Source organism: Poecilia formosa, unplaced genomic scaffold (genome assembly GCF_000485575.1).
Source record: "Poecilia formosa unplaced genomic scaffold, Poecilia_formosa-5.1.2 Scaffold144, whole genome shotgun sequence".
NCBI classification, from domain to species: Eukaryota; Metazoa; Chordata; class Actinopteri; order Cyprinodontiformes; family Poeciliidae; genus Poecilia; species Poecilia formosa.
Window position 1 is genome coordinate 285916 of NW_006800083.1, and position 24861 is coordinate 310776.

The 24861-nt window shown below is 39.1% G+C and overlaps 2 protein-coding genes across 7 annotated transcripts in view; one reads left to right on the top strand and one right to left on the bottom strand.

Moving 5' to 3' along the window:
* The first annotated feature begins 10767 nt into the window (after positions 1-10767).
* On the top strand, positions 10768-23833 carry LOC103145563 (tumor necrosis factor receptor superfamily member 19L-like). Of its 2 annotated transcripts, none has more exons than XM_007563035.2 (11): positions 10768-11008; positions 12372-12446; positions 12528-12620; positions 13457-13641; positions 13753-13805; positions 13898-14152; positions 18005-18085; positions 18722-18794; positions 20560-20940; positions 21170-21298; positions 21936-23833. In XM_007563035.2, the coding sequence occupies exons 2-11, from the start codon at positions 12405-12407 to the stop codon at positions 21937-21939; spliced, it is 1296 nt and encodes a 431-aa protein (XP_007563097.1). In that variant the 5' UTR covers positions 10768-11008; positions 12372-12404; the 3' UTR covers positions 21940-23833. The 2 variants fall into 2 exon arrangements, with proteins under 2 accessions (XP_007563097.1, XP_007563098.1); XM_007563036.2 differs by having other exon boundaries at positions 13901-14152.
* The window catches only part of p2ry2.1 (purinergic receptor P2Y2, tandem duplicate 1), a 41867-nt gene continuing 40072 nt past the window's right edge, over positions 23067-24861 (bottom strand). For 3 of the 5 annotated variants that reach the window (XM_016676941.1, XM_007563033.2, XM_016676940.1), the window contains exon 5: positions 23067-24839. In XM_016676941.1, coding sequence (XP_016532427.1) covers positions 24618-24839 — 222 coding nt within the window. In that variant the 3' untranslated portion in view covers positions 23067-24617. Of the gene's footprint in view, positions 24845-24861 lie in introns of all 5 variants that reach the window. The other 2 variants (XM_007563034.2, XM_016676942.1) reach the window with 1 other exon arrangement.

Here is a 24861-nt window from a genome sequence, read left to right on the forward strand (position 1 = left end):
AAAAAACAATAAAAAAAAGTTTGGATAGCCTACAAACTGAAACCTGATTGTAATTCAGCATCCATGAAAAACAAAAACCATATAAAAAAAGGTAATATTCAGTAATTAATTGCCTAGGTTGTTTATTAGTTAGTCCAAAGAAGAAATTAGAGGGCCTTTAAAATGTGAGCCTTAACAGATTTTAAGCTGGCTAAGCTGGCTTCTTCTGCTCTCACCTGGTGGTGCAAAGCAGAGCCAAAGAAGTATTATGACCCAGCAGGAGTGTCAGCTGGGAGCTCAACAGATCCTGTTAAAAGGCTGTTTACGTCTGCACAACAGCTGTTGCTTTTAGGTTTCTTAGTGACTGACATGGAGGAAGAGTGGGGTCTGCTTTCTAGTGAATTCAATTAACAATTATTGCACAATGTGGGGGACATACATGTAGAAATCATTGAACTTTCAGCCCCAAGATGGTCAGAGACTCAACAAGTATGGCGGGGAAAGAAAAAAAAAACAATAGAATTGAAAACTGTGCAAAACTTCATATTAAAACAGTTAAAATGAAATAAAAAGCACATTTAGAACATAGTAATGAACATGTGTCCACTTTAGACTTTATATTAGTCTGATACTTATCTGTGTTTTTATGTTCTATGAAGTAACAGACCCAACGGATACCTTTTCTTGCTCCCTATAAACTTTGACAGGACGTTTCACTGAGTTGAGCAGACGCTCAATGTGATTAAAACCCAGACGGGTGAGCATAGAGGATGCCATTTAATAGTGGCAAGTGCTTCAGGTATCAGCGATGTCTGGTTTTTGTGTTTGTGTAACTGTTGCCTCAAAACTTAAATTGCTCCTGATGCTGCGAAGGAAACTGAACCTGAACCTCGCTCTCTCTGCGGCTCCGTCGTTTCTTCCATCTCCTCTCCATTTATCATAAGTTTCAGTCGTATCTGGTCAAGAACCCGACACCACCCATCCCTCTCTCCTTTCTCAGTCAGATCAATTATTTAATCAGCTCATTTACCTCATTGTTAATGTCTTCTGTTTCATTCTCCTTGGCCAGGACTCTTTAGTTGCTTTCTGCTCTCAATTCTAAGACTGTTTCTATTTACAGTGAAAGAAAAGTTGCTAAGTTTAGTAATTTAATGTTTGAGGGATGCATTGAGGACTGGGAGCAATAACTTGCACATTCATTCTTTCGGGTCTTTTCAGGTCTTGATGCAGCTGCCTATGAATAGACTGAATTAATGTACTATGCTAAATGAGATAAAGGAGAGAAGGAGGGTGTTTATGCAGGGAGTCAGGTGAAGATGATGGAAAACAGGAAACTTGAGAAAGTGAGCTATGGAAAAAATTAAGAGCACGAAACAGAAAACCTCATTAACAAAACCTGTCCCTGTTTCTTTGCCAGCACTGCTACATTATGCTGTTGTTGTGACAGTCTGTCAGTCTCACGATGTCTTTGCTCGGCTAAAGTTAAACAAACTTCCTACTTCTGCAGTTTTCAGACCGACTCTGTCAGGGAGAACACCCCAGAGGCTGAATTACAACAAGCCATTTGCCTTGCAGGACTAAAGCGGACCTGCTGGCAGGACTTATAAATTCCAGGTGTAGAGAAGCATTAATGGGAGTAATATCTCTAAATCTGTGTTCAGGCAGAGTAATGACTCATTAAAAACTCTAGCTCTCCAGTTCTCAGTCAGACGCTGCGGTTGAACTTCATCAAAGAGTCACGGTGTTAACAGCAGATAAAGAGTGCCACTCGGTGAAGGTGATGCTGTTATTTTTCCATAGCAACAGTCACTGTAGAGACAGAGCTATTGTTACGCTCTGACAACAGCCTAATGCTGCTGATGCAAGAGATAGAAATAAAACTCTACACACACACACACGCGCGCGCGCGCATACACTCAGAGATATTTCCAATCAATACAGTTGGAGTTCACACTTGGCTCAGTGTCGCTTGGCATTTCACACTACAGCGCACTGAACGCACCAACACACTGAGTTCTGTGTGCTCCAGCAGCGCTGAATGGAGGAGAACTGCTGAGTGAGTCTATTCTGTCCCCCCCCCCTCTCCCCCCACAGGCCCTCGCTGCCTTCTCTCACTGTCCTCATCTATTATGGGATGGGGGTGGCCATGGAGGCATTTATATTCTTTGCAGTTAATCTGTCCTCGTCTGTCCTCATCAGACAGAGCGGCTCAGTATGAGTGACTTTGTGAATTTTGGGATTCCTATTAAAAAAAAAAAAAAAAGTTTGCATACTATTTACCCTCCTATATGGGAAAAACATTTCATCTGTGATGGAAAAAAAGGGTTATTTTTCAGATTAAAAACATATACTTTGCTTATCAGATATTTGATCACTTTAGCTGCTGGTTGCAGTGGTTGCAATCGTCTGTGTGTGAAGTGGGTGGGCTGCCAGATCTGCAGCACCCTCCAGTGGTGGGTCAAGGTCAAAACAACTGTGAAAAAAATCGTAGTAATTGTGTTGATATTTTATGTTACCAAGGATTTTACTTGACTGTCCAGTAACAATGGCTACTGTGATAAACGATCCTCTGCCATTGGGCGGTACGCTGTGATTTACAGCTGAAACCAGGTATTTACANGAACCAATGCGGCGTTATTGTTCACGACCAAATTATATTACACAAGCGCACTTTACAACTCAGAGAAGCTGAAAAAACAGCACATTTTCTGATTAAGGACAAACAACTGTCAACAAGGAATTTTATTTATTTATTTTTTATTATTATTATCTCTTTTCAAGATCTGCAGAAGTCACAAAAATAAGCCCAAAGTAAAGTCACCAAGTGAAACTTTAGAGTGTTGGCTCACCAGTTTACATACGGAAAGAAAACGTGTGTGGTTATTTTTTCTAAAAGTCAATAAACTCCTGTTGTTTTAGTCTTCCAAGCAAAATTGCTGATTTACATGTTGGCAGGAAATGACCCCTATAAGAATTATACATTATTTCTGTTTTCATAGTTTATTTTTCTGGACTGCCATTAACATAGTTCGTTTTAATATAGCACCTGTAAAAACCTTGGCACTATATGATTCAGAGTGAAAGCAGATCTTGCTTGACCCAATAACCTCCGCTCTCTTTCTGACCCATCTTCTTTGTCACTTTCTACTGTATCCTATTAACTCACACAGGTTTTTTTTGTTGTTTTTTTTTAAGCTAAAGAAGCAGGGTCTGGTTAAGGACAAGTAGTTCTGGGAATAACCACAATCTACCAGTCGGACCTGCTGGTGACCTGCTGCTGGCTTTAAGCTGCCAGAGCAAATCATATAGCACATGCGAAACAAGTTCTTTATAACAAGGCAGAAGTGAGTGGGAGAGCCAGGATTTTTTCTGCGTGTGTGTGTGTGTTTGTCATGTTTTGATGAGCATGCAATCCTTCATATTTAAAGTGCTCCAGATAGCCTGCAGAGTATTTTCAGTGTGGCAGAGCGGTGCAGGAAACGGAACCTCTCATTTCTGTTAGCTAAAGTTATTGAGTCAAATTCAAAGCAAACCGTTTTTAGACCTTTGAAGATATGTTGGTGTACATGTGCTTGTCTGTGGTTAGTTTTTTTTTTTGTGCTCATTGGGGGCAAATAAAAGGGCTGTAAGATTATATTGTTTCACCTCTGTCAATATTATTTAATTCAGATAATGACTCATTTGCTTTTCACAGACGGTGCTTATTAAGGTACTCTGGTTAAGGTTTAAATTGTGATGGTTTGGTGTTTTGCAGTGGTTGGTACCTACAAAATGGTTCAATGAAATACAAAAGAGGCATGATCAGGAAGAAGAGTGTTTTTCTGTGAAACTATTTTCAGGCCTAAGTGGATGACTGGCTCATCAGCTGCTTCAAGTTTCCAAACAGTTATCATGGATTTGGAGAATTACTGCTTTGATTCCAGCTTTTCTCCTGCCACAAATCGAGGGGACTAGAATAACACTGTATAAATCTAGTCCACCTACCATTTAAGTTCACTAAATTATCCCAATATTTATGCACAGAAAAGACTAGCATTTGAACAGTTTGGTAGTTATATCTCTCTTTCTTTCTGTAAATCTTGTTCCGATTTTGTCTCATTGTTTCTGTTTCAACCACACATCTGTTTTCACTCTTTGCAAACGTAAATATTTAGAGATGGATGACTAATGGGGATGACATGGTAAAAGTCCTGTTTTCCTCACCTGAGGTCAACTTCTTAAAAAGATTTCTCCCATGACTAAAACAATCATTAACTGAATCCTTCATATTTGTTTCACAAACTGAAGCAACAAGCTTCAAGGGCTATTTTCACACGTAGGATTGAGAAAATAGGATTTGTTTAGTGTGAATATGTCCTGACATAATGTAATTGTAGACTGCTGAAGTCAACAAAAGTAGAGCTGATTTGCATCATCATCATCGTTTACACTGATAAAAATAGCTGTGAAAGAAGGTTAAAGACCAATTCATAAAACAAGTTGGTTATAAATAACGATTAGTCTCTCATATAGATATAATATATATTTTTTTATAAAATTGTTTTATTATTATTTTACATATTTCTCACACGTTGCAATTTCAGTTGTTATGGAATATTTTGTTTTGAAATCAGCTTCCTTATAATCGCCTTTGGTTTGTTTTAATCCCCGAGCCATTTGTTTATTTATTTCTTTATTTTTTTAGTGACGTCAGGATATTTTTACACCTTTTCAAAATGAAATGTGAATCTGGACATCCACACTGCACAGAACACAGAAATTAAAATAACCAAAATTTTAAATAAAACTAATTTTCCAAAATTTCATAATTATTGTACATTTCAAGACTGACACAAAGCAGCACAAAGGATTTCTGACCTTATGTTGACAATAATAATGTAGCGCTAAACTTATAACCTCCAATAAAATGTAGAATCTCTTTTGTAATGATGGAAAGCCAGGGATCTTTTTTGGTCTTGATTGTTTTGTTTGCATGCTATTCAAATAGGAGGAACAAATACTCATGCACATCTGATTCTGAAATATTATCTTCTACAGGTAAGAGTACGTTCTACCCTTACCGTCTCTCCTCTACTCTCTCTGATCAAATCAGCTTCTTTTGTTACAACTGATAATGCATAGCGACGTATGCCAGCAGCAGTACAGAGGGCCTGTTTATCACTTCATACTGGTGCACAGATGCTGTGGAAATCATGACTGATGCGACACAGGCCTAGGAACAGAGAGGAAGAGTGACAGAGAAATCCAAAGACTAATGACACCTGCCCATTTATCAGACTTGCTTCCCATAATGAGACATTGTCTAAACACCAACGTACAAAGTGTTGGCGTAAATCAGCCTTTCTTTTGCCAGTAATGGGCACCTCCATGAAGCCAAACAGAGGGTATGGTTCTCCCGATCGCGTCGTTGTCATACATGTGCGTATTATCTTCACGTCCACCAAATGTCTGATGAATGGCAGAGTATAATTACCTTAAACCTTTCTTTTGCCACCTCAGTTCTTTTCCATTGCATTTTCCCACCGTAGAGAATAAGCTCATGCTCATGTGCATCACAAGGAGGTGTTCCCCAGGGCTATGACATTGTATGCGACTTGGTGGGTTTATTGGGCAGCCTCTACTGACGTCATTTGACGTACTTGCATCATTAGTACGAAGGAAATCTTTCTGTGGACATGGAAGTTTAGATAAAACTCAACATAGTGGCTTAGCTTTCTTGTCTTTGCTTTAAAGTTACTATATATATATATATATATTTTTTTTTTTTTCTTTTTTTATATATACACGGTGCAAACCTTTTTACATAATTTTTATCGTAAACATGTGGCATTAGGGTTTGAAACTGACCTACAACCTCACTGGTTGAAGTGAGGATTGTAGTCAAAACCCTAAAATGACTACTAAAATTACATTTGACTGGGGCCTGCCCAACATTACACATTACTTCAAACCCAGCATTTCTGACATTTAACAAGTCTCTGCATTTGACACAGTCTACCACCAGAGTGCAATGACTGAAGCTCATCCAAATCATTGGAGTTATGGCTGATCTGGTTCACAACCACAATGGAATGGCCAAACCTCATTAACAGAAAGATTTAAACCGAGACTTGCAACTATTAGCTTCACACATGTGGTTCTCACTCACGGTGCGAAATAAAAATATAAAATAAAGACAGCGGATAATTGTTTGTTTTTGTTTTGGTTTTTTTGTTTTTTTGTAGAAAATTTTCAACCTTCATACTAAGGATTTTAATTCACACTCAAAAATTCTGAGAAATAATAAATTTATGTAAGCTAAATATGAATAGTCACAGGAAATATGTATTTTTCCCACAATGCATTGCGCCTGTTTGTATGGAGAAACAGTGCAAGCAGAGCTTCATTATACCACCCACTGGCTCTTCAGTGTTGGTATTTTTTGTGGAATATACCAACACTGAAGAACTCAGTGATCACCGTTGGGACTCGACTTTCTGTAAGTGTTTGACTTATGAAAAGCCAAGACAGCTTAAAAAGTGACTTGTCTTTGCAGCCATTGTGCATGACCTTCTGAAAACAGTGAACACCCTGGACAAGTTCACACTGTCTCATAATCTAAATCTCTACAACTTTTCACTTCTTAGGTTGTTCCTTTTACAGATGCAGGTTGAATAGTACAGGATTTTTTTTTTTTCATTAAATTTAGAAAAAGCTTAAAAGTGGTCTTTTTGAGTTTCATTTTTAAGTGTGTCTTCTCACAAAAACCTGGTGTTATAGCATGTATAAACTTTCAAAATTCCCAGATTTAAAAACAAAATATGTTACTTATTTACTTACAGACTTTTATTTTCATCAAAACACAATTCATTGAGTCGGACCTATTCATTGTAATACGGCATGTTTCAGTAAAATATCCAGAAGACAAAGTCTCATAGGGACAAATGCAACAATGCTTCATAACGTGGACTGTAATTGTCAAATGTCCTTGCAAGGTGTCGACAATCCTTTTGGTATCTGCTGTTATATAATTGGAAAGTCGGAGAAGTTGTTGTCGTTGGAGCTTTTATTTGCAACTAAGCTGTTTCATCAATCTAAGCTCTACAGTGTGTTCTCATTAAGACTGTTTGCCAAACAGATGCTGCTAGATGTCACCTTAAAAAAAAAAAAAAAAACCTACTGGGGTGCCCAGACTTGATACCAAAACGTAAAATGTCTGGTGTCCAGCCGGAGTCTCCTCGTCTGTCCAACAAAGACAGCTCAGTGCCAACTTTGAAAGCCGACAGGGTGTTAGCCTGACCCATGATCTTCCCCCGCTGCTCCGTCACCTCACATTCAAAGGCCTGGAAGTTCCACTCATTCTTGTGTTTCCTGTTTTGTGGTCCCGTCCCTCCTTCACAGCTTCATCCAGGAGGATTTCTCAGCTCAGCTGCGACATGACATCAAGAAGCCAGAAAAAGCTCCCAAACACGTTTTGCCTGTCCTTGCCTCCAAAGCCACCACAGAAGGGAATAATGTCCCTGTTTTTGTCAACCTGTTGACCATTGCTTCTTTATTAGAGCTATATTTAGCCCTCCTGAACAAAACAGAAAATTTGACATGTCATCTGACGTCGCGGCGGCTTGTTATTGGGATGCGTCAAATGGCAGAGCAGAAGGTGTCAGGTAATTACTGTTTTAACGGCGTTTAGGAAAATTCACCACGAGTCGCTCTTCCTCCTCGAATGTGTTTTCTGGAATTTGACTTGTGTTTTGCTGTTTCCGTCCCGTCACATAAAATGACGACAGCACTGAGGGTGCTGTGTTCCATGGGCATTTTTGTTGTGTTTGCTGAGATATTCTGAGAGGTGCTAATATCCTGGTTGTATGCCACTTTTCCACCGCCTCCCACTTTGTATCTGTCGCTTTTGTCTGCTCTCTACTTCTCGTTCCTCTGTCTGTACACCCCCAACCACATGCACCCTCCAAACCAAAGCACATGGCAGACCCTGGTGTAACTGTCATCAAAGGCAGGCTTTGAAAAGGGAAACACAAAAATTGCAATTATATAGGACTGACAGCACAGTCAGGCCAGCAAGGACGGCGAAGGCACGTGGAAGACGAGTGAATGAGTTCAAAGATGTGAGACAACGCTATAAGAAGCAGACAAAGACCTCAGACTTCTTTGATTATGTAAGCTTTGTGCTGAAAGTCTGTTTTAGTCATGCTTCCAGACACGTTTTACCTGCAACAGTAACAATTCATCTTATTTGGAGAGTGTCTTAGGTTTTGTTAGAGACCATTGGGAAACAGCATCACAAACCACCAGGAAACATGCCATACTGAGTCCAACACATGGTTAGGGTATAAAACAATATCAAAGTAGAGTATTTATCAAAGATGTGGCCAAATCACCAATTTGTTATGCTTGCCACAAAAAGAAAGAAAGAAGGAAAGAAAGTTCATACACTTTTTTGTTTCTAGTTCAATACCTTAAGTTAATGCAAAGAAAAGGCATATTTCAATCCAAACAGTGATTTAAACCCCAACCACCAACCAAAGACAATCAATTTTGAAGCTAGAGATTTCCTTCATAGACACTGGACCTGAACTACTTGCCCAAACTAGACTGGGTTCTCCAAGGCAAATGTTGGAGTCTTGACCACTGTCATAAGTTCAGTAAGCAAGTAGCTTACTATGTAATATGTGGCTACCCAGAAGGAGACCTTGTATGCTGGCTTTGATGGAAGCGCCCATTCCGACTGACAGAGAAGTAAAATCATAGTTATAGTGTTTGGTTTTCTTCCCAGAAAATATTAGATAACATAATTCTTACAAGATTCTAACAGAAAACCATGTTTCATTTGAAGAAAGCAAGAAAAGCAGTTACTCCATATCACTTAATTTACTGACAGATTTTGTAGCAGCTCCCATCAAGCTCCGAAGAAGCTTACTTCCTAAAGCGTGATAATGTTTTACATATTAAAAATGTCACTTTTGAGAGGCAATTGTTTGGAAAAGCAAAGAACAATGGCTTTACGAAGGCCAAGGCATTCAAGGACACGAGAGCGCTCACGTGTCTGTGAGTGCAACTGAAGTCCACATGTGACAGTCCTTTTGTAGTGGGTTAGTTGGGAAAACCTCAGGCAAACTGGTTTGTAAAAGCGTCACATTTACAGACACTGGAGGCTTTGATTGCCTCCAGTGTTGCAGTGGTTGCATAAACAGTTTTGGGGCACTTCTGTATTTTTTTAAATATAGATACTCTCTACCTGCAGGTGTTTTTTGTTGTTGTTTTTTTTTTTTTTACAGAATCCACCTTCTGTCACCTGACTGATTAGCAAGTCCTATATCCCACCTCTATACTCAGCCACTCAGCTGCAGATGAAGTACTGCTGCCTCAGTGCTCTGCTGGAGGTCAAACGAGGTTCTTTGGAGAAAGCCAGCATTCCTGTAGCCATGTCCAATTTGTTACTTGACACTTTCCAAAAACAGAGGCATTTAATTGCGGGTCCCGTTTTTGTTTTGCTCTCTCTATCATTGCCGTTTTATTGATCCGTTTTTCAAAATTTTCAGCTGTATGCGATGTTGCATGCCTGGAGTTGTGTGTAAGTGGATGCTGATGTCTGTGCGCATGTCTGACTTGTAATTAGCTTTGTGCTCTGGTCTGTATGGCATTTTAACAAATGCTTCTATATTTATTTATATGGACATGCTATCAGACTGATGTTTTAGCAGAGTAACTCCGTCCACCTCCTTTGCTTTCCGTCCCTTTGGATTGGGGCTATGCTGTTTTTTAAGCTTTTGTGGTTTCTTTGTTCCCCCTTTATCTTTTTTCAGTTTTTGCAATTCTGAAAATTGTGTCTCAGAAGCTTTTTATTGGCACAAGGATTTTGTCTCCCAGACTGAACTCATAAACGCATTATAATTTTTATTTTGCAGTTTGTGTAAGACACAGCTTGCCGTTGGCAGGCTTCGTACCATTCAGATGTTTGAGTGTGTCTTTGTGTGTATTTCCCCTTTATGAACAAGCCATGTGGAAATCAGTTGTGTAGATGCTACATACATATAATACTGTGCAAAGGTTTTACTCCTTATTTCTTTATTCTTTGCTTCCAAGAGGCTATATTTTCTTGTAATCTTTATAAAGTGGTTCTGATTAATAAATCCCTAAGGATGTTTCCGTAAAATAAGAGGAAAGCGGACAAGTGGAAAAACATTACTTAAAAGACAAGTTTTCAAGAAACAGGAAGACATTCTGACACAGGTAGCTCTCACCTTCCCAAGAAAAAAAGTAAAATAAAATAAAACATAGCCTCAAGATAATTGGGGTACTATAACGTCTTCATCTCATTAATGTGGCAATTGCACAATAACCGGAACCAGACTGTCCGGCCCTGGTGTATGATGACCAAAACCTGGGGATCTCTGCGATCCATCTTGAAAGGAGTCAGTTGAGGTAGTTCAGATAAGGATTTCTTCTGGTTGTCTCTCTCTGGTTGTTTTCGATTTATGTCTAATTGAAAGGGAAGGAGAGCTCTAACTCTCTGGAGGAACTAAATTTCCAGAATAAATAATTAAAAATGTGTTGATTTTCTTGTTGGGTACCTGTGAAAACATGTTTTTCTACTGGCTTGATGGTTAAGAGCATCATTAAACAAGTATCACCCACACACATGCACAGTGTGCAGGTTGACTGTTTTAGCAGTGACAGACGGGGCATGTCCAGAGGGTGTGTGGGGTGTGTCTGTGGTCAGACTGACCATATAAGACACAGCTAGGAACTCTAAAGATTTTCATTCAGCTGCACTGAAGAGTGCAGATCTCGGTTTTGACTCATTTCTGTAACTTCATTTCATGCTTCATTCATTTCATTTTATTTCCGGTTGAATACGAACTAGTTTGTCTTTTTGAAGCTTTATTTTCAGTGTCTCTCAGAACATTAGTTATCAAAGTGTGTGAGTTAGGGAGAAAACTGCAGCATTTTTAAGTTTAGTATTGATTCGGTTTTATTAGTCAAGCATCCTTGCTGGGTTGCCTCAGCAACCGTGTGGGTCCACTGCAAGTCTGGGGTGAGTATGCAGCTCAGCTGGATCTTCCTGCTCTCCTTCCTTAGCATTATCTCTTTAGTTTGGTTTCAATTCTCCTACTTTTAGCCCACTTTGTCATCTACTGTTTGTTTTTAGGGAAAACTGCACTTAGAAAAGCACATACCTAACATTTTTGTATATATCTGTTATTTTTCCAGGAAACGCTCACAATTTTCCAAACAATTTGTGCAGAAAAAAGAAATAAAATAAAATCTTACAGCAAACACAGACATCAGTTTGCTTTTTTTTTTTTAAAGTAACATCTTAAACCACAAAGTACCTAGCTGTTTAGTGGTAACTTCAGGCCCATCATGATAATGCCAGGGTTTTGCAAATTCATAGCCCTGTAATTGTGGCTTTAAATGAGAGATCTGTGCAGAGGAATTTCTCTCTGCCAATTTTCATGGTTTATCTTGACATTTGGCCCAATTAATGATGTTTTAGTGCAGTAGGGATGACATTTAGCATGTTTTTTTTATCACTATAATATTCTGGTATCAGCTAAAACATTTGGGATGTTATGATATTTGTGCATGCTTATGCACACCCATTAAAAACAAGTAATAATTAATTTCATGATGGCACCTGTCATGCAATTCAGTAGATTAAGAGGGAAAAGTGAAGAAAATGAACCAGTTGATTTGCTGCATCATGGTAATTATAATCAAATTTTTACATTTGATTAGATGTTTAAGTAACTTTTTATTTCAAAGTGAAAAGGTGTGTTTTGTCAACCCCTATAATTGAGTTTTGGTACATGGTATTAAAATAGGGGGTCATATCTGGAAGTTTCATCACATTTTAAAAGGTTGTGATAATAATCATAAAAGTTGCTATATGCATATTAAGCTTTAATCATCATTGGTTTGCTCATATGCAATTTTTCCCATTAATCTGTTAATCTGTGAATCTCAAATCTCCACTCCTGAAGCTTGGAATCAGAAAACACTGCTTCCAGGGTCAGCTGATGTCACATGTCGAGAAAGATCTCGACAGCATGTGTTAGCAAATGAAGGTGTTGTAGGATGAATCATTGGATGAACTGTATGTGTCAGCATCTGCAGCCCAAAAATAGCTGCAGAAAATCCCTGGTTCATTCACAGGAGTACACAAAAAGCTTCTGAATCATAGTAAATGTTATTTACAGCTCCAAGAGGTGCTTCTTACCGATCTGTGTCCAGAGTCTCGACTTTTGATCGCTAGCAAAAATGACTCAGCTGTTATGAACATGTGCTGTACTTGTATGCTAGTTTGCTCCAAATGGATGGTTATATTTAAGGTGTCATGTCATATTTGGAGCTTTCGAAACGGTACATTTATGTCCAGCTTGTTTGCTCTGCTGCAGATCATATGCACATAGAAGAATACATTGAAAAAGATGAGGAACCACCTGTGCTGCTCAACTCTCGTCCTTCTCGCGGTATAATACGTTACTTTTGTATGTTTTAATAAACGCAAATATGTTTGCACCTCCCCTCACTCAGACTTATGTATCTTCCAGGTGATAGGCTGTGGTGGAACTGCAGCGGTGCAGTGTCGGTGGGGAGAAGGGTGTGTGTGTTTGCAATGCCCTGCAGGCCAGGAGCCATCCAAGGTGAGCAAATGAGCCACAAGAATAAATGGTAAATTAATTTTCTCTTGCCCGTGTTGTCCACTATGCTTCCTTCAATGCATCTCCCATTGCTTTTATAATCCAAATCAAATACAAATGTGATGAAATGTGCTTGTGCATGTTTTTATCCACAGAATATACAATAAAAAGTAGTGGGTCATTCACTAGAAACAAACAAACAAACAAAAAAAAACTATTTAGTTTTGAAATACATTTTATTAAATCCTTATATTAATGTAAAGTCTGTAAAAGTCAAGGAATAAAGGCCAGCATGTAAACTTTTTTGTTTTTTTTTGTTTTTTTTGGAGACTTATTTACAGTGTCTTTCACAAGTATTAATACCCCTACATCCTTCAAACAGCTTGTGACTATTCCACCATTTCCTGAACTCATGATGTGTATGTAGCCTAAAAACAAGTATAGTGACCAGAGAACAGTTTTCCATATCCACTACAAGGCTTTTGACCAATGTTAAACTGGACATCTTAATGCATTCTTTCAACAATAGGTTTCTTTTTGTAAATTTTTAGCTCAAAATAAGTTGAAGGTTGTGTTTGTGGAATAGCACAAAATGCGAAAAAGCTCAAAAGGCACTGCAGGTTTAAAGAGATCAAGAGTTGTTGCCTTAAATCAATTTTAATCACTTCTATTTACTGCCAAAAACTGTGTAAGATTGTATCAGTAAAATCATGAAGAAAATATAAAACACAAACTCTCCTAGCTAAAGTTGACATTGCACAGCACAAGAAAGAGGCTCTGTTGTGTCTTATTTTTCAGTTTTATCTCCTCGTGTTTGAAGTCTTTTCTTTCTCTTTCAGCCTTGCAGGCAGATCCAGAGTTCAGCTGAAGACATTAAATGTCAGTTCTGCCCACCTGGGAGCTTTTCAGACACGGTCGACTCTGAGCTCTGCCGTCCACACACATCCTGCGAGATCCTGGGCAGAAATGTTTCAGTGTCTGGGACTCTGACCTCAGACGCTGTCTGTGGCGACTGTCTGCCTGGGTGAGAACTGCCGCTTCTGTCTTGCTGCTGCTCCACATGCGCCCACGATTTAAACTTGTCTCGCTTTAATTTTGTTCCTTGTTTTGTTTTTGTTTTGTTTTCCTCATCCAGATTTCTCTCTCCTGATGGAGGACAAGTTTCCACTGAAAGCGGTTGCACGAAAAGTAAAATTCTTTGCAACCCTACATTTGCTCCCTGGTGTTTATAGGCATCTATTCCTCTGATTCATTTTGCAATTCTTGTCTCCGTCCTCCAGCAGAATTGCATGTCAGAAAGGTTCGCACTGTGGGAAAAGGTTCCTCCAGTGGGACAGGAGGACCAGCCAACAGCACGGTGGTTCGAAGCGCCGAGGAAAAGACGGCGGAGTACGCTGTGTTCGCATTGGTGCCTGTCTTCTGCATAATGGGCCTGTTGGGCATCCTGATCTGCAACATCCTGAAGAAGAAGGGATACAACTGCACTGCTGAGAAGGACGGGAAAGACGAAGAGACTGCCACACCTCAGAAAGAAGGTGAGAAAGACAAAAAAGTGCAAAATTGACCATGTAATGTCATTGAATCCTGTAATCCTGTAACGATTGGTGCTGTGATGTGCTCTAAAGGCATCAGCGCTCAGAGGAAGCGAGGGCTTTTTTTTTTTTTTTAATGCCATACAAGGGTCAATTCAAGAGTCAACAGAGCAGAAAAGTTAAGATGGGAAAATCAAACGAGGCAGACAGAAATCAATAAAAGCTATTAAAAGTTTAAAGTGAGAGAAACTGAAAAAGAAAAAGGATTAAGGGTGTGGGGGAGTGGCTCTAAAACAAATATTGATTCATCACACCCACTCTCTGCACGTTGTACCAACTGCTTTTCAAAAAAGAACAGCCATCTTGAGATTGTATTTCTAAGCATAATTCTTAGCCTTTGACCCACTTACACGCAAAAAGAGCTTTGAGAGTTGTTGATATAAGGCAGTAATTGACATTACAATTGCAGTGTCGAGGTCACCCTCACTGCTTTGCACGTAATGTGGTAAAAAGCACCCACTTCTCCTCCATTATTCTCCTTTTGGATCTGGCGCACTGTGGTTGTTGGGTTCTCATTCTTGCAGAACACATGGGATGGGTTGTATTTTCCACAGGGAGTTGAAAGGACAAATGCTGAAGATTTTATTGAGAGATAGCATAATAAAAAGGTTTATCTTATGTAAAAAAAAAAACAATAAAAAAAAGTTTGGATAGCCTACAAACTGAAACCTGATTGTAATTCAGCATCCATGAAAAACAAAAACCATATAAAAAAAGGTAATATTCAGTAATTAATTGCCTAGGTTGTTTATTAGTTAGTCCAAAGAAGAAATTAGAGGGCCTTTAAAATGTGAGCCTTAACAGATTTTAAGCTGGCTAAGCTGGCTTCTTCTGCTCTCACCTGGTGGTGCAAAGCAGAGCCAAAGAAGTATTATGACCCAGCAGGAGTGTCAGCTGGGAGCTCAACAGATCCTGTTAAAAGGCTGTTTACGTCTGCACAACAGCTGTTGCTTTTAGGTTTCTTAGTGACTGACATGGAGGAAGAGTGGGGTCTGCTTTCTAGTGAATTCAATTAACAATTATTGCACAATGTGGGGGACATACATGTAGAAATCATTGAACTTTCAGCCCCAAGATGGTCAGAGACTCAACAAGTATGGCGGGGAAAGAAAAAAAAAACAATAGAATTGAAAACTGTGCAAAACTTCATATTAAAACAGTTAAAATGAAATAAAAAGCACATTTAGAACATAGTAATGAACATGTGTCCACTTTAGACTTTATATTAGTCTGATACTTATCTGTGTTTTTATGTTCTATGAAGTAACAGACCCAACGGATACCTTTTCTTGCTCCCTATAAACTTTGACAGGACGTTTCACTGAGTTGAACAGACGCTCAATGTGATTAAAACCCAGACGGGTGAGCATAGAGGATGCCATTTAATAGTGGCAAGTGCTTCAGGTATCAGCGATGTCTGGTTTTTGTGTTTGTGTAACTGTTGCCTCAAAACTTAAATTGCTCCTGATGCTGCGAAGGAAACTGAACCTGAACCTCGCTCTCTCTGCGGCTCCGTCGTTTCTTCCATCTCCTCTCCATTTATCATAAGTTTCAGTCGTATCTGGTCAAGAACCCGACACCACCCATCCCTCTCTCCTTTCTCAGTCAGATCAATTATTTAATCAGCTCATTTACCTCATTGTTAATGTCTTCTGTTTCGTTCTCCTTGGCCAGGACTCTTTAGTTGCTTTCTGCTCTCAATTCTAAGACTGTTTCTATTTACAGTGAAAGAAAAGTTGCTAAGTTTAGTAATTTAATGTTTGAGGGATGCATTGAGGACTGGGAGCAATAACTTGCACATTCATTCTTTCGGGTCTTTTCAGTTCTTGATGTAGCTGCCTATGAATAGACTGAATTAATGTACTATGCTAAATGAGATAAAGGAGAGAAGGAGGGTGTTTATGCAGGGAGTCAGGTGAAGATGATGGAAAACAGGAAACTTGAGAAAGTGAGCTATGGAAAAAATTAAGAGCACGAAACAGAAAACCTGTCCCTGTTTCTTTGCCAGCACTGCTACATTATGCTGTTGTTGTGACAGTCTGTCAGTCTCACGATGTCTTTGCTCGGCTAAAGTTAAACAAACGTCCTACTTCTGCACTTTTCAGACCGACTCTGTCAGGGAGAACACCCCAGAGGCTGAATTACAACAAGCCATTTGCCTTGCAGGACTAAAGCGGACCTGCTGGCAGGACTTATAAATTCCAGGTGTAGAGAAGCATTAATGGGAGTAATATCTCTAAATCTGTGTTCAGGCAGAGTAATGACTCATTAAAAACTCTAGCTCTCCAGTTCTCAGTCAGACGCTGCGGTTGAACTTGATCAAAGAGTCACGGTGTTAACAGCAGATAAAGAGTGCCACTCGGTGAAGGTGATGCTGTTATTTTTCCATAGCAACAGTCACTGTAGAGACAGAGCTATTGTTACGCTCTGACAACAGCCTAATGCTGCTGATGCAAGAGATAGAAATAAAACTCTACACACACACACACGCGCGCGCGCGCATACACTCAGAGATATTTCCAATCAATACAGTTGGAGTTCACACTTGGCTCAGTGTCGCTTGGCATTTCACACTACAGCGCACTGAACGCACCAACACACTGAGTTCTGTGTGCTCCAGCAGCGCTGAATGGAGGAGAACTGCTGAGTGAGTCTATTCTGTCCCCCCCCCCTCTCCCCCCACAGGCCCTCGCTGCCTTCTCTCACTGTCCTCATCTATTATGGGATGGGGGTGGCCATGGAGGCATTTATATTCTTTGCAGTTAATCTGTCCTCGTCTGTCCTCATCAGACAGAGCGGCTCAGTATGAGTGACTTTGTGAATTTTGGGATTCCTATTAAAAAAAAAAAAAAAAGTTTGCATACTATTTACCCTCCTATATGGGAAAAACATTTCATCTGTGATGGAAAAAAAGGGTTATTTTTCAGATTAAAAACATATACTTTGCTTATCAGATATTTGATCACTTTAGCTGCTGGTTGCAGTGGTTGCAATCGTCTGTGTGTGAAGTGGGTGGGCTGCCAGATCTGCAGCACCCTCCAGTGGTGGGTCAAGGTCAAAACAACTGTGAAAAAAATCGTAGTAATTGTGTTGATATTTTATGTTACCAAGGATTTTACCTGACTGTCCAGTAACAATGGCTACTGTGATAAACGATCCTCTGCCATTGGGCGGTACGCTGTGATTTACAGCTGAAACCAGGTATTTACAAAATTATGCTGAATAAAAAAATACACGTTTTTTTCCCTCACTGTCAGAAGATTAATCAGACCAAACCTCTCTTGTTTTAGGATGGAATTACCAAAATTATTTCTATTTGCTAAATACCAGAAAACCTAGGGGAAATGTTTTGCAACTTTGTTCAAACTCAGAAGTTTATCTACATTTGGTCAGTATCCAAAAATAATTGTCTTTTAAACTGCATGGTTAGGTTCCAACCTTTTGGGCTTCCTTACACAAGCTTCTCACAATAGCTTGCTGGAGTTCTGGACCATTCCTCCTGAACAGAGCTGGTATAACCGAGAGCATTTTGGAGGCCGTCTGACTCGCAACTTGCCTAAAACTTCTCCATAGGGTTGAAATCAGGGCTTTGTGATTGCTGACTTTGCTGTTGTCACATTGATACACGTTGGCTGTTTGCTTAGGGTTATTTATTGGGTTATTTATTGTTATTTAAACTTTAACTTCCTGGCTGATGTCTAAAGCTGTTGCTTCACTATTTCTAAATATAATCTTCTTTCCTCGCGATGCAGTCTATTTTATGAGCTAGCTAACATGTTTCCCCCTGTCTTTTAGGTCACAACTGCCCCTACATATCCGATGACCTGAATGAAGACACAATCAGTGTTCTGGTTCGCCTCATAACAGAGAAGAAAGGTATATAACACATCTGATTTGATCTGAGCCTGTGGTCCCTGGTAGATTTCTTTAGTTTTTGCTACCTGTAAATTTCAGATCTGACAAATGTTAGTATCAGACAAAAAATAACCTTAGCAAATGCAAAATATTAGTTTATTTAACTTGTCAGACTAAAAAAAATCTGACAAGATTAAATCTAATAATTGGCTGTGCTATTCTTGTTGGTAACCACTTTCAATTATTTATTTTTTTATTATTTTTTTATTGCATTTTCCACTTTTGTCTTGTCAGTCCACGTGATATTTTTTGTCCTCAAAATTTTGTGACTACTTCAATACAAAGGGCTGTGCTCGTTCTGATAATTTTGAAGCTTTTGCTTCAAAAGATGCAATTTCCATTTGAAAATAGCTTCTTATATTTTAATTAAGTTGCTGTGTATTTGTCTGATCATTTGAAATGCATGAGTGTGACACACAGACCAAAAGCAAGATACATTTAAGAGGCAAATAATTCTTCTTCTGTACTTTTAACCCATATTATCTTTTGCTTTCTTAACATGATCTACTTTTACTTCAGCCGGAGTGCGATAACTTGTGCAACCAATAACATTAAGAGGTGGTGTTTCAATAAGCTGATATTGTCTCTGTGTTTCAGAAAATGCTGCTGCACTGGAGGAACTGCTGCTGGAGTATGAGAGCAAACAGATGAGCAAAGGCTCATCAATCAAGTAAGTGTCATACACACACGCGCACACACACACGCACACGCAGTCACACACTGACAAATCCTTGCATGCTTTCACTAAGTTGTCCCCCTTGAGGTCAGATTTAACAAGAAGTCAACTTCACTCCTGTAATTTTCTCTCTAATTATATATACTAATGATATTTGTAATTCACAGTTTCCTTCAACTTTTTCAACAAAAACACATAGTTTCAAAAGATGTATTGACCCTTCAGACTGCTCTGGCTGCATTTTTCTGAGTGGGAGCAGTTTGACGCTTGGCGGTGACTCATTCCCACAGGTCTGCAGCGAACGTCTCACACAGTCATAAAAACTGTCCAATTATGAGACTTCGGCAGTCATTTGGTCACTGAGCTCACTGGTGGTCACATAACTTATCAAAGTCTCAACTTTTACACGACCAAGGGTGACTGCGGCTGGAACTTTGGTTGCTGCGGCTTTAAGAATCACTCAAGTAGTCAGAATTAAATTGAAAATGTCAGTTTACGCCGCTGCGCCTCCCTGTTTTCTTGCATGAGATCTTGTTTATTTTTTAAACATATGTTAACATTTCAGTCTGGAATAATATTGAAAAAGTTCTTGTTCTAAAATCTGTTTGTAGTTAAGCACTGTTCAGTGGACTCTTTTGAGAACAGAACCATTCCTTGGATGTAATTTTGCTGTGAGACCCCAAGCCTTTCTAGTTTATTGTTGAAATTCTGCATTTATTTTTAAATGTTACAGATGCATTCACAGACAGAAAGCTTAACTATGTCATGATTTGAAGTACCTTCAGACTGTCACTGCTGGCTTTTAACACTGGAATAGATAGCATTAACTCCTTCGTTTGTTCACAGAACATATTATGTTGTAGAGTTTAGTAAGCTGTAAAGTGCATTTAAACTAATCTGAGTTGCACCACTGTACTGTCTAGATAACAGAATAAATAGAAATAAATTATCTTAAAAAACTGTTAGAAAACTGTAGCCTTTGAAAGTCATCTAACCAAATAAATAATATTTTACTCATCTTTTGATTTTGTCCTGACTCTTCACCCCCTCCACCCCCCAATTTGTTCAGCTCTGATTTTTATGTATTCCCTTTTAGTGTGAAAAATTGTGAACCAATGGAGATCTCTGTGGCTGGTGCCGGTGTGCTGTTTCTCAATGGGGCCGCAGAAACACATAGCTACAGTTTCAGGAACATTCTGACACACACACATTGTCCACACACAGCTCTGGAAAAAAAAAGTTTTAGATAGATGCACAGCCCATGGAAGGGGCAATGTGGGGGTTCAACCAACCCCTTGCTGCAATAACAGAGACAATTGTCTGTCTCTATTTTGCTCTTTACCTTAATCAGCACCTTATAACAATAAAGAGACCTTCAGTTCTTTAACATCAAAATTGCTCTGTGTCTACACAGTCAATGTACAGAGCTACTTCCTGAAACAATTAAACTTCATCTTTTATTCGTTGCTTCGTTGGTATACAGATCTAAGACATCCAGCCTCTGTGCTGGAACAGAGGCATGGGGTACTTGGGGTACTTGGGGTACTTGAGGACCAGGTTTAGAAACCGCTGAACAACATGGGAGAGTGAGCGGAGTTGGCCCATCATAGGACAGAAATTTGTACATTTAGGTTCACTACAAAACGAGGCCAATTTGTGAAATTTTCTAAATTAAAAATGCAATAGTTGACGATTGTAGTCATCTTGTGTGGGTTCGAATAAACTTTCTGACCGTTTTCCCTCCCTTTCTCACCAACAGGTTCCCGATGCTGTCTCCCTTGTCCACCTTCCGCTCCATCCCCAAGTCTTGCCCCCATCAGTCCCACCTCCACACCATCTCGGGTCTCTCCGGTCTCGCTCCCAAACACGGCTACCGTTGCTCCCGCTGCGCTCAGAGAAAGTGGCCTCCTGTTCTCATTCCTCCCCTGGATTCTCTCAAAGACCCTCTGAAGCCCCCGCAGGGCCTCATTCTGCCCTCCTTGGACACACCTGTTGACCAGCAGAAGAACCCTCTGCTGGGGGCGGGTCGCGTAGACACTCATCACCCCCAAGCCGCTGTTGTGCCAAAGCCTGTTCAGAACAAAGTGGACAGCAGTGAAGGGAGGGAGAAAAAAGAAGGAGAGGTGTTGTCTGTTGGGAGGTGAGTCCGGCTAAATGCATTGCTGTTTTTGTTGTTGTTTTTTTATATCTGTTTCTGCTTTAAAGTCTTCTTTAACTTCACGTCTGAACCCTGAAAACTGGCCTGAACAGCATTTTGTTTAAACACTTTGCCTTGCAGTTTCAGATAAAACTATTCTGGTTTCTTTTGGAATATTTGCATTTGTCTTTCTGGCACTGACTTTAGATAACTTTCTGTTTTTGATTTAAAGATTTCAAGTGGCTCACATACCTGAGTACAAGCCTGTCACCACGGAAACAAAAACATCATCCCAGGAACAAAGAGACTCCCTGTTTGGTGGGAAACATTTTTCCTCCTGTTCGTCATCTGGCTTCAGGAGGTACGGTCATAAAAACTCACACCATGTGTCATCACTTTCTTTCTGATTCTCGCTTCAATCTATGTCTCTGCTGTTTCTTTATACTTGATTAAATGGCGAATGTGTGTTGAAGTGATTGTCAGTTCACTGAAATAACACAAGATAAGTCTCGTGTATTAATTATGACAGAGAAAAAATGTAAATGTTGGATAAAAAAGACAACAAGTAACCATCTTCTCCAACTGTCTGACTATGTCGGGTTACATAGAGGTACCAAGATCATTTTTGTTTTAGCGAATTAATGGGAGCGAGAATATCTTGAAAAACCATTTAATGCTTCTTCAAACTGAGAAGTCAGCCTTCTCAAGTTAAATAATTTGAGAAAGCACAGATTATGATGTTATGATGTTCTGGCTCTAAGTTATTGGGAACAATATCTTAGAAACACTGCACTCAGACTGGCCACTTATTAACAGGCTCATAAATACTTCTATCTGTCCTGCAGATTAAAAACTTTTAGACAGAAGACAATGCTTCAGAATCTGTCCCAGTCCAAAATATTGAGAAGACACAGCTGTAACAAGCCTTCAGTGTTGTTGCATCATTAGCAAAGGATTTTAATGGCTCATTAACATTACCATTTCCTTTGTCTTATCAGATAAAAAGATGTAGAGATGCTGCATGATCATCCTACCTCGTGAAAGAAGACCTCATTACCTGATGGCAGCTTAAACGCCAGGATGGAGACACTCTTCAGAAAACTTAACCTCCACCTGCTGGAAGAAGAAGGAATTGCTTCTCATCGCATGATAAGACGATCTATTGACAGCTTGATCTTATGCTGCTCAAAGCTTAATGTCCAGTCAGCAACGGCGCTGGCAAGCTAATGAGTTTAACGCAGGAGGAGGGTTAGTTTAAACCAAACATCAATGAAACCAAAGATGCAAAATCACCAATCGTTACCGATCAAAATATGGTGGTTCTGCTGCTTTGGATATAACTTTTGTGACCCGTTTCCCTCCCGTAAGCTTTGGAGGAAACCAGACAGCACAACACTGTCAAAAAAAACATAAATAATCTTTGCAACCAAGTGCCACAGATTAGAGGTAAGAATGTGTTTGTTAACAACTGGTTCATACAAAAAAACGGGTTTGTTCTTCTCTGTGACTTGCATAGAAATTACAGATGAATTAAGGATTTGATTTATTCCTTAATCTGTTGAATGTATTAGCAGAAACTCATTGTGTGCACTGAAGTAAGTTAATCCGGTTGGAGCGTTTAAACCTGAGCTCTGATTTTTACATCTTTAAAGGTCAATATTCGATAAATGCCTATAGCTATTGGAAATCTGTCACAATCCTCGGGGTAAACGTTTCTTATCGAGTTGTGCCATGCAATCATCTATGCTGATGCCAGATAAACAAAATCATTTCAGTCTTCCAGATTATAAACAAGGATTCAGCATGTTTCAGAGCTCCTCTGGTAACCTGTGAAAGTCTTTTAAAAAGTTCAAAAATGTCGCTGCCTGTCAGACAGATGTTTTCTTCATGCGATAACGTCACAGACCTGCAAACTTTATATTGTATCACAGCGAAGCAGCTTTTGTTGTATCAGTTATTGATTTAAGCCCTGATAAAAAGACACATTTTCTTTTCCACTCTTGTATAATCAAGAAGTTTAAATTATCAATTCAACAATTTCCCGAAAGCAGAATTAAGAACCTCTTGGTACGTTTTAGTTTTTTTTTTAGATAGAGTCCAGTGTGGACCCAGGTTTAGTTGGAAAGGAGGTTTTTTTGTTTTTTTTTGTATATTTTCACTACATTTAAATGATGTTGCAGCTCAGATCTTATTATAAGCAGCAAATATCATTTTGGACCACAAGTGAAAAACTAAACATTGAGAAAGACCGCAATGAAAAAAAACAAAACATGTATATAGATGTAAATATGTAAATAAAACTGAGAGCATACACAAGTAAACTCTTTATTTTGATTTTATACTCTAAAACATAGTACGTACGAAGTAATTCAGGGGTGAACAGCTGCACTGCACCAGTGACAGGATTCTGTCATTCATATAAGCTGAACTGCTGTCTGAAATGGTTTTCTACTCTTAATCTAGGGTTAAGCATATCAGTGTTTTTTCTCTCTCTCATCCTGAGCTACACAAACTCACATTTTATCCATCATAGATCTTTAATAAACTAACAAACTGCAGGTAGTCCGGACCCTTACGCAGACTTTAGTTTTCCAAGAGTGTGGCTATTATCAGATTTAATTACTTTATTATGCTCATGTTATGCTGTTTAAAAATAACATGACGTATGTAGAGGAGAGGGCATTTATTATCCCAAGCTGATGATCACGTGTTTTCATCTGATTTCATTGCTTTGGTGTTGTCAGCATTAAATGCTTTCAAACTAGGCAGGAAGGAAGAAAAAAACATCTCATCGGATTTTTGGGGTTTTTGTTTATATCGTGCTTCATTTTATTATATCGCATATATTTCTGTATGCTGTTTTTACTCATGAAATAAAGAAGAGCTGTATTTTAAACTGTTTCATTGTTGATTATCCATAGCGTATTGAGGTTTGACATGTATGCATGTGAGATATGTATGTTGTTATTAGAGTGTGCCAGAGGGACAGGATCTTGAAGAACCAAAATTCCTTTGTAACTACCGCCCCCTACTGCTGATCGCTACACATTACAAGGACTTGACTGGTGATTGTCAAACCTTGGTACCATTGGTGGTACTTCAGGTTGCTTCGTAGGGATTTCCTTTGGAGCTAACGGAAAATAAATGAAAGTATTGACTATTTACATCAACTGGGATATTCAGCAAATAAGCAGAAACAGTCACAGATATTCAATTAGTACAGTGACAAAAGCACTTCATGGTGGGGATTGTATCTTGATGTCAAGAACATTATTTTTACTGTAAGTCCTATTGACATTTCCAACAAATCAAAGCTTTGTGAATTAAATTAGCAACTCAATAATTTATTCTTATGTCGGCTATAAACAGACATTATTGTTATTTCATTGGCAAGACTTGTATAAAGAGGCTTTATCTCCAGATTGCTTTTAGAGGCAGAGATCAAATATCTTATAAATGATACTCTCTGTCAGGAAGCAACTTACAAAAGATCAGACACTCAAAACTAATTAGTGCTTAGGGTGAAATGTAAAAATGTTTAGCAAAGTCCAAGGAATATGGAAAAAATTCCAAGTAGTGTACAACATGCCGTTAAATGCTTATTCAATTTTGAAAAAAAAAAAAAAAAATACCAGGCTCCATGAAGATGTTCCAACTATCTGAGCTGCTTAAAAAACCTCTTAAGAAACAATCCACTCAAGTCTTGGACAGGGAATCAGAGTTTTGTGGTCAAAAAATGTCTTATGGTGGGATTTTGTGAGGACAATTTGCTCTTCTTGGTGAGAGTGCTGCGGGCGTCCCGTCCTGCCAGGAAGTAAAGGATCGGGTCCACGCAGCTGTTGGCGCTGGCTAAAGGTCGTGTCACCTTGTAGGCCACGCTGGCAGCCTCCAGCAAACTGCAGCTGATCTGATGAACACATATTG

What these genes read in the sequence shown, in the direction of transcription:
- LOC103145563 (XM_007563035.2), top strand. Translation starts at nt 12,405, where the DNA reads ATGAGGAACCACCTGTGCTGCTCAACTCTCGTCCTTCTCGCG. An exon ending in CAACTCTCGTCCTTCTCGCG is followed by an intron (nt 12,447 to 12,527) that starts GTATAATACGTT and finishes TGTATCTTCCAG; the next exon opens with GTGATAGGCTGTGGTGGAAC. An exon ending in AGCAAAGGCTCATCAATCAA is followed by an intron (nt 18,795 to 20,559) that starts GTAAGTGTCATA and finishes TCTCACCAACAG; the next exon opens with GTTCCCGATGCTGTCTCCCT.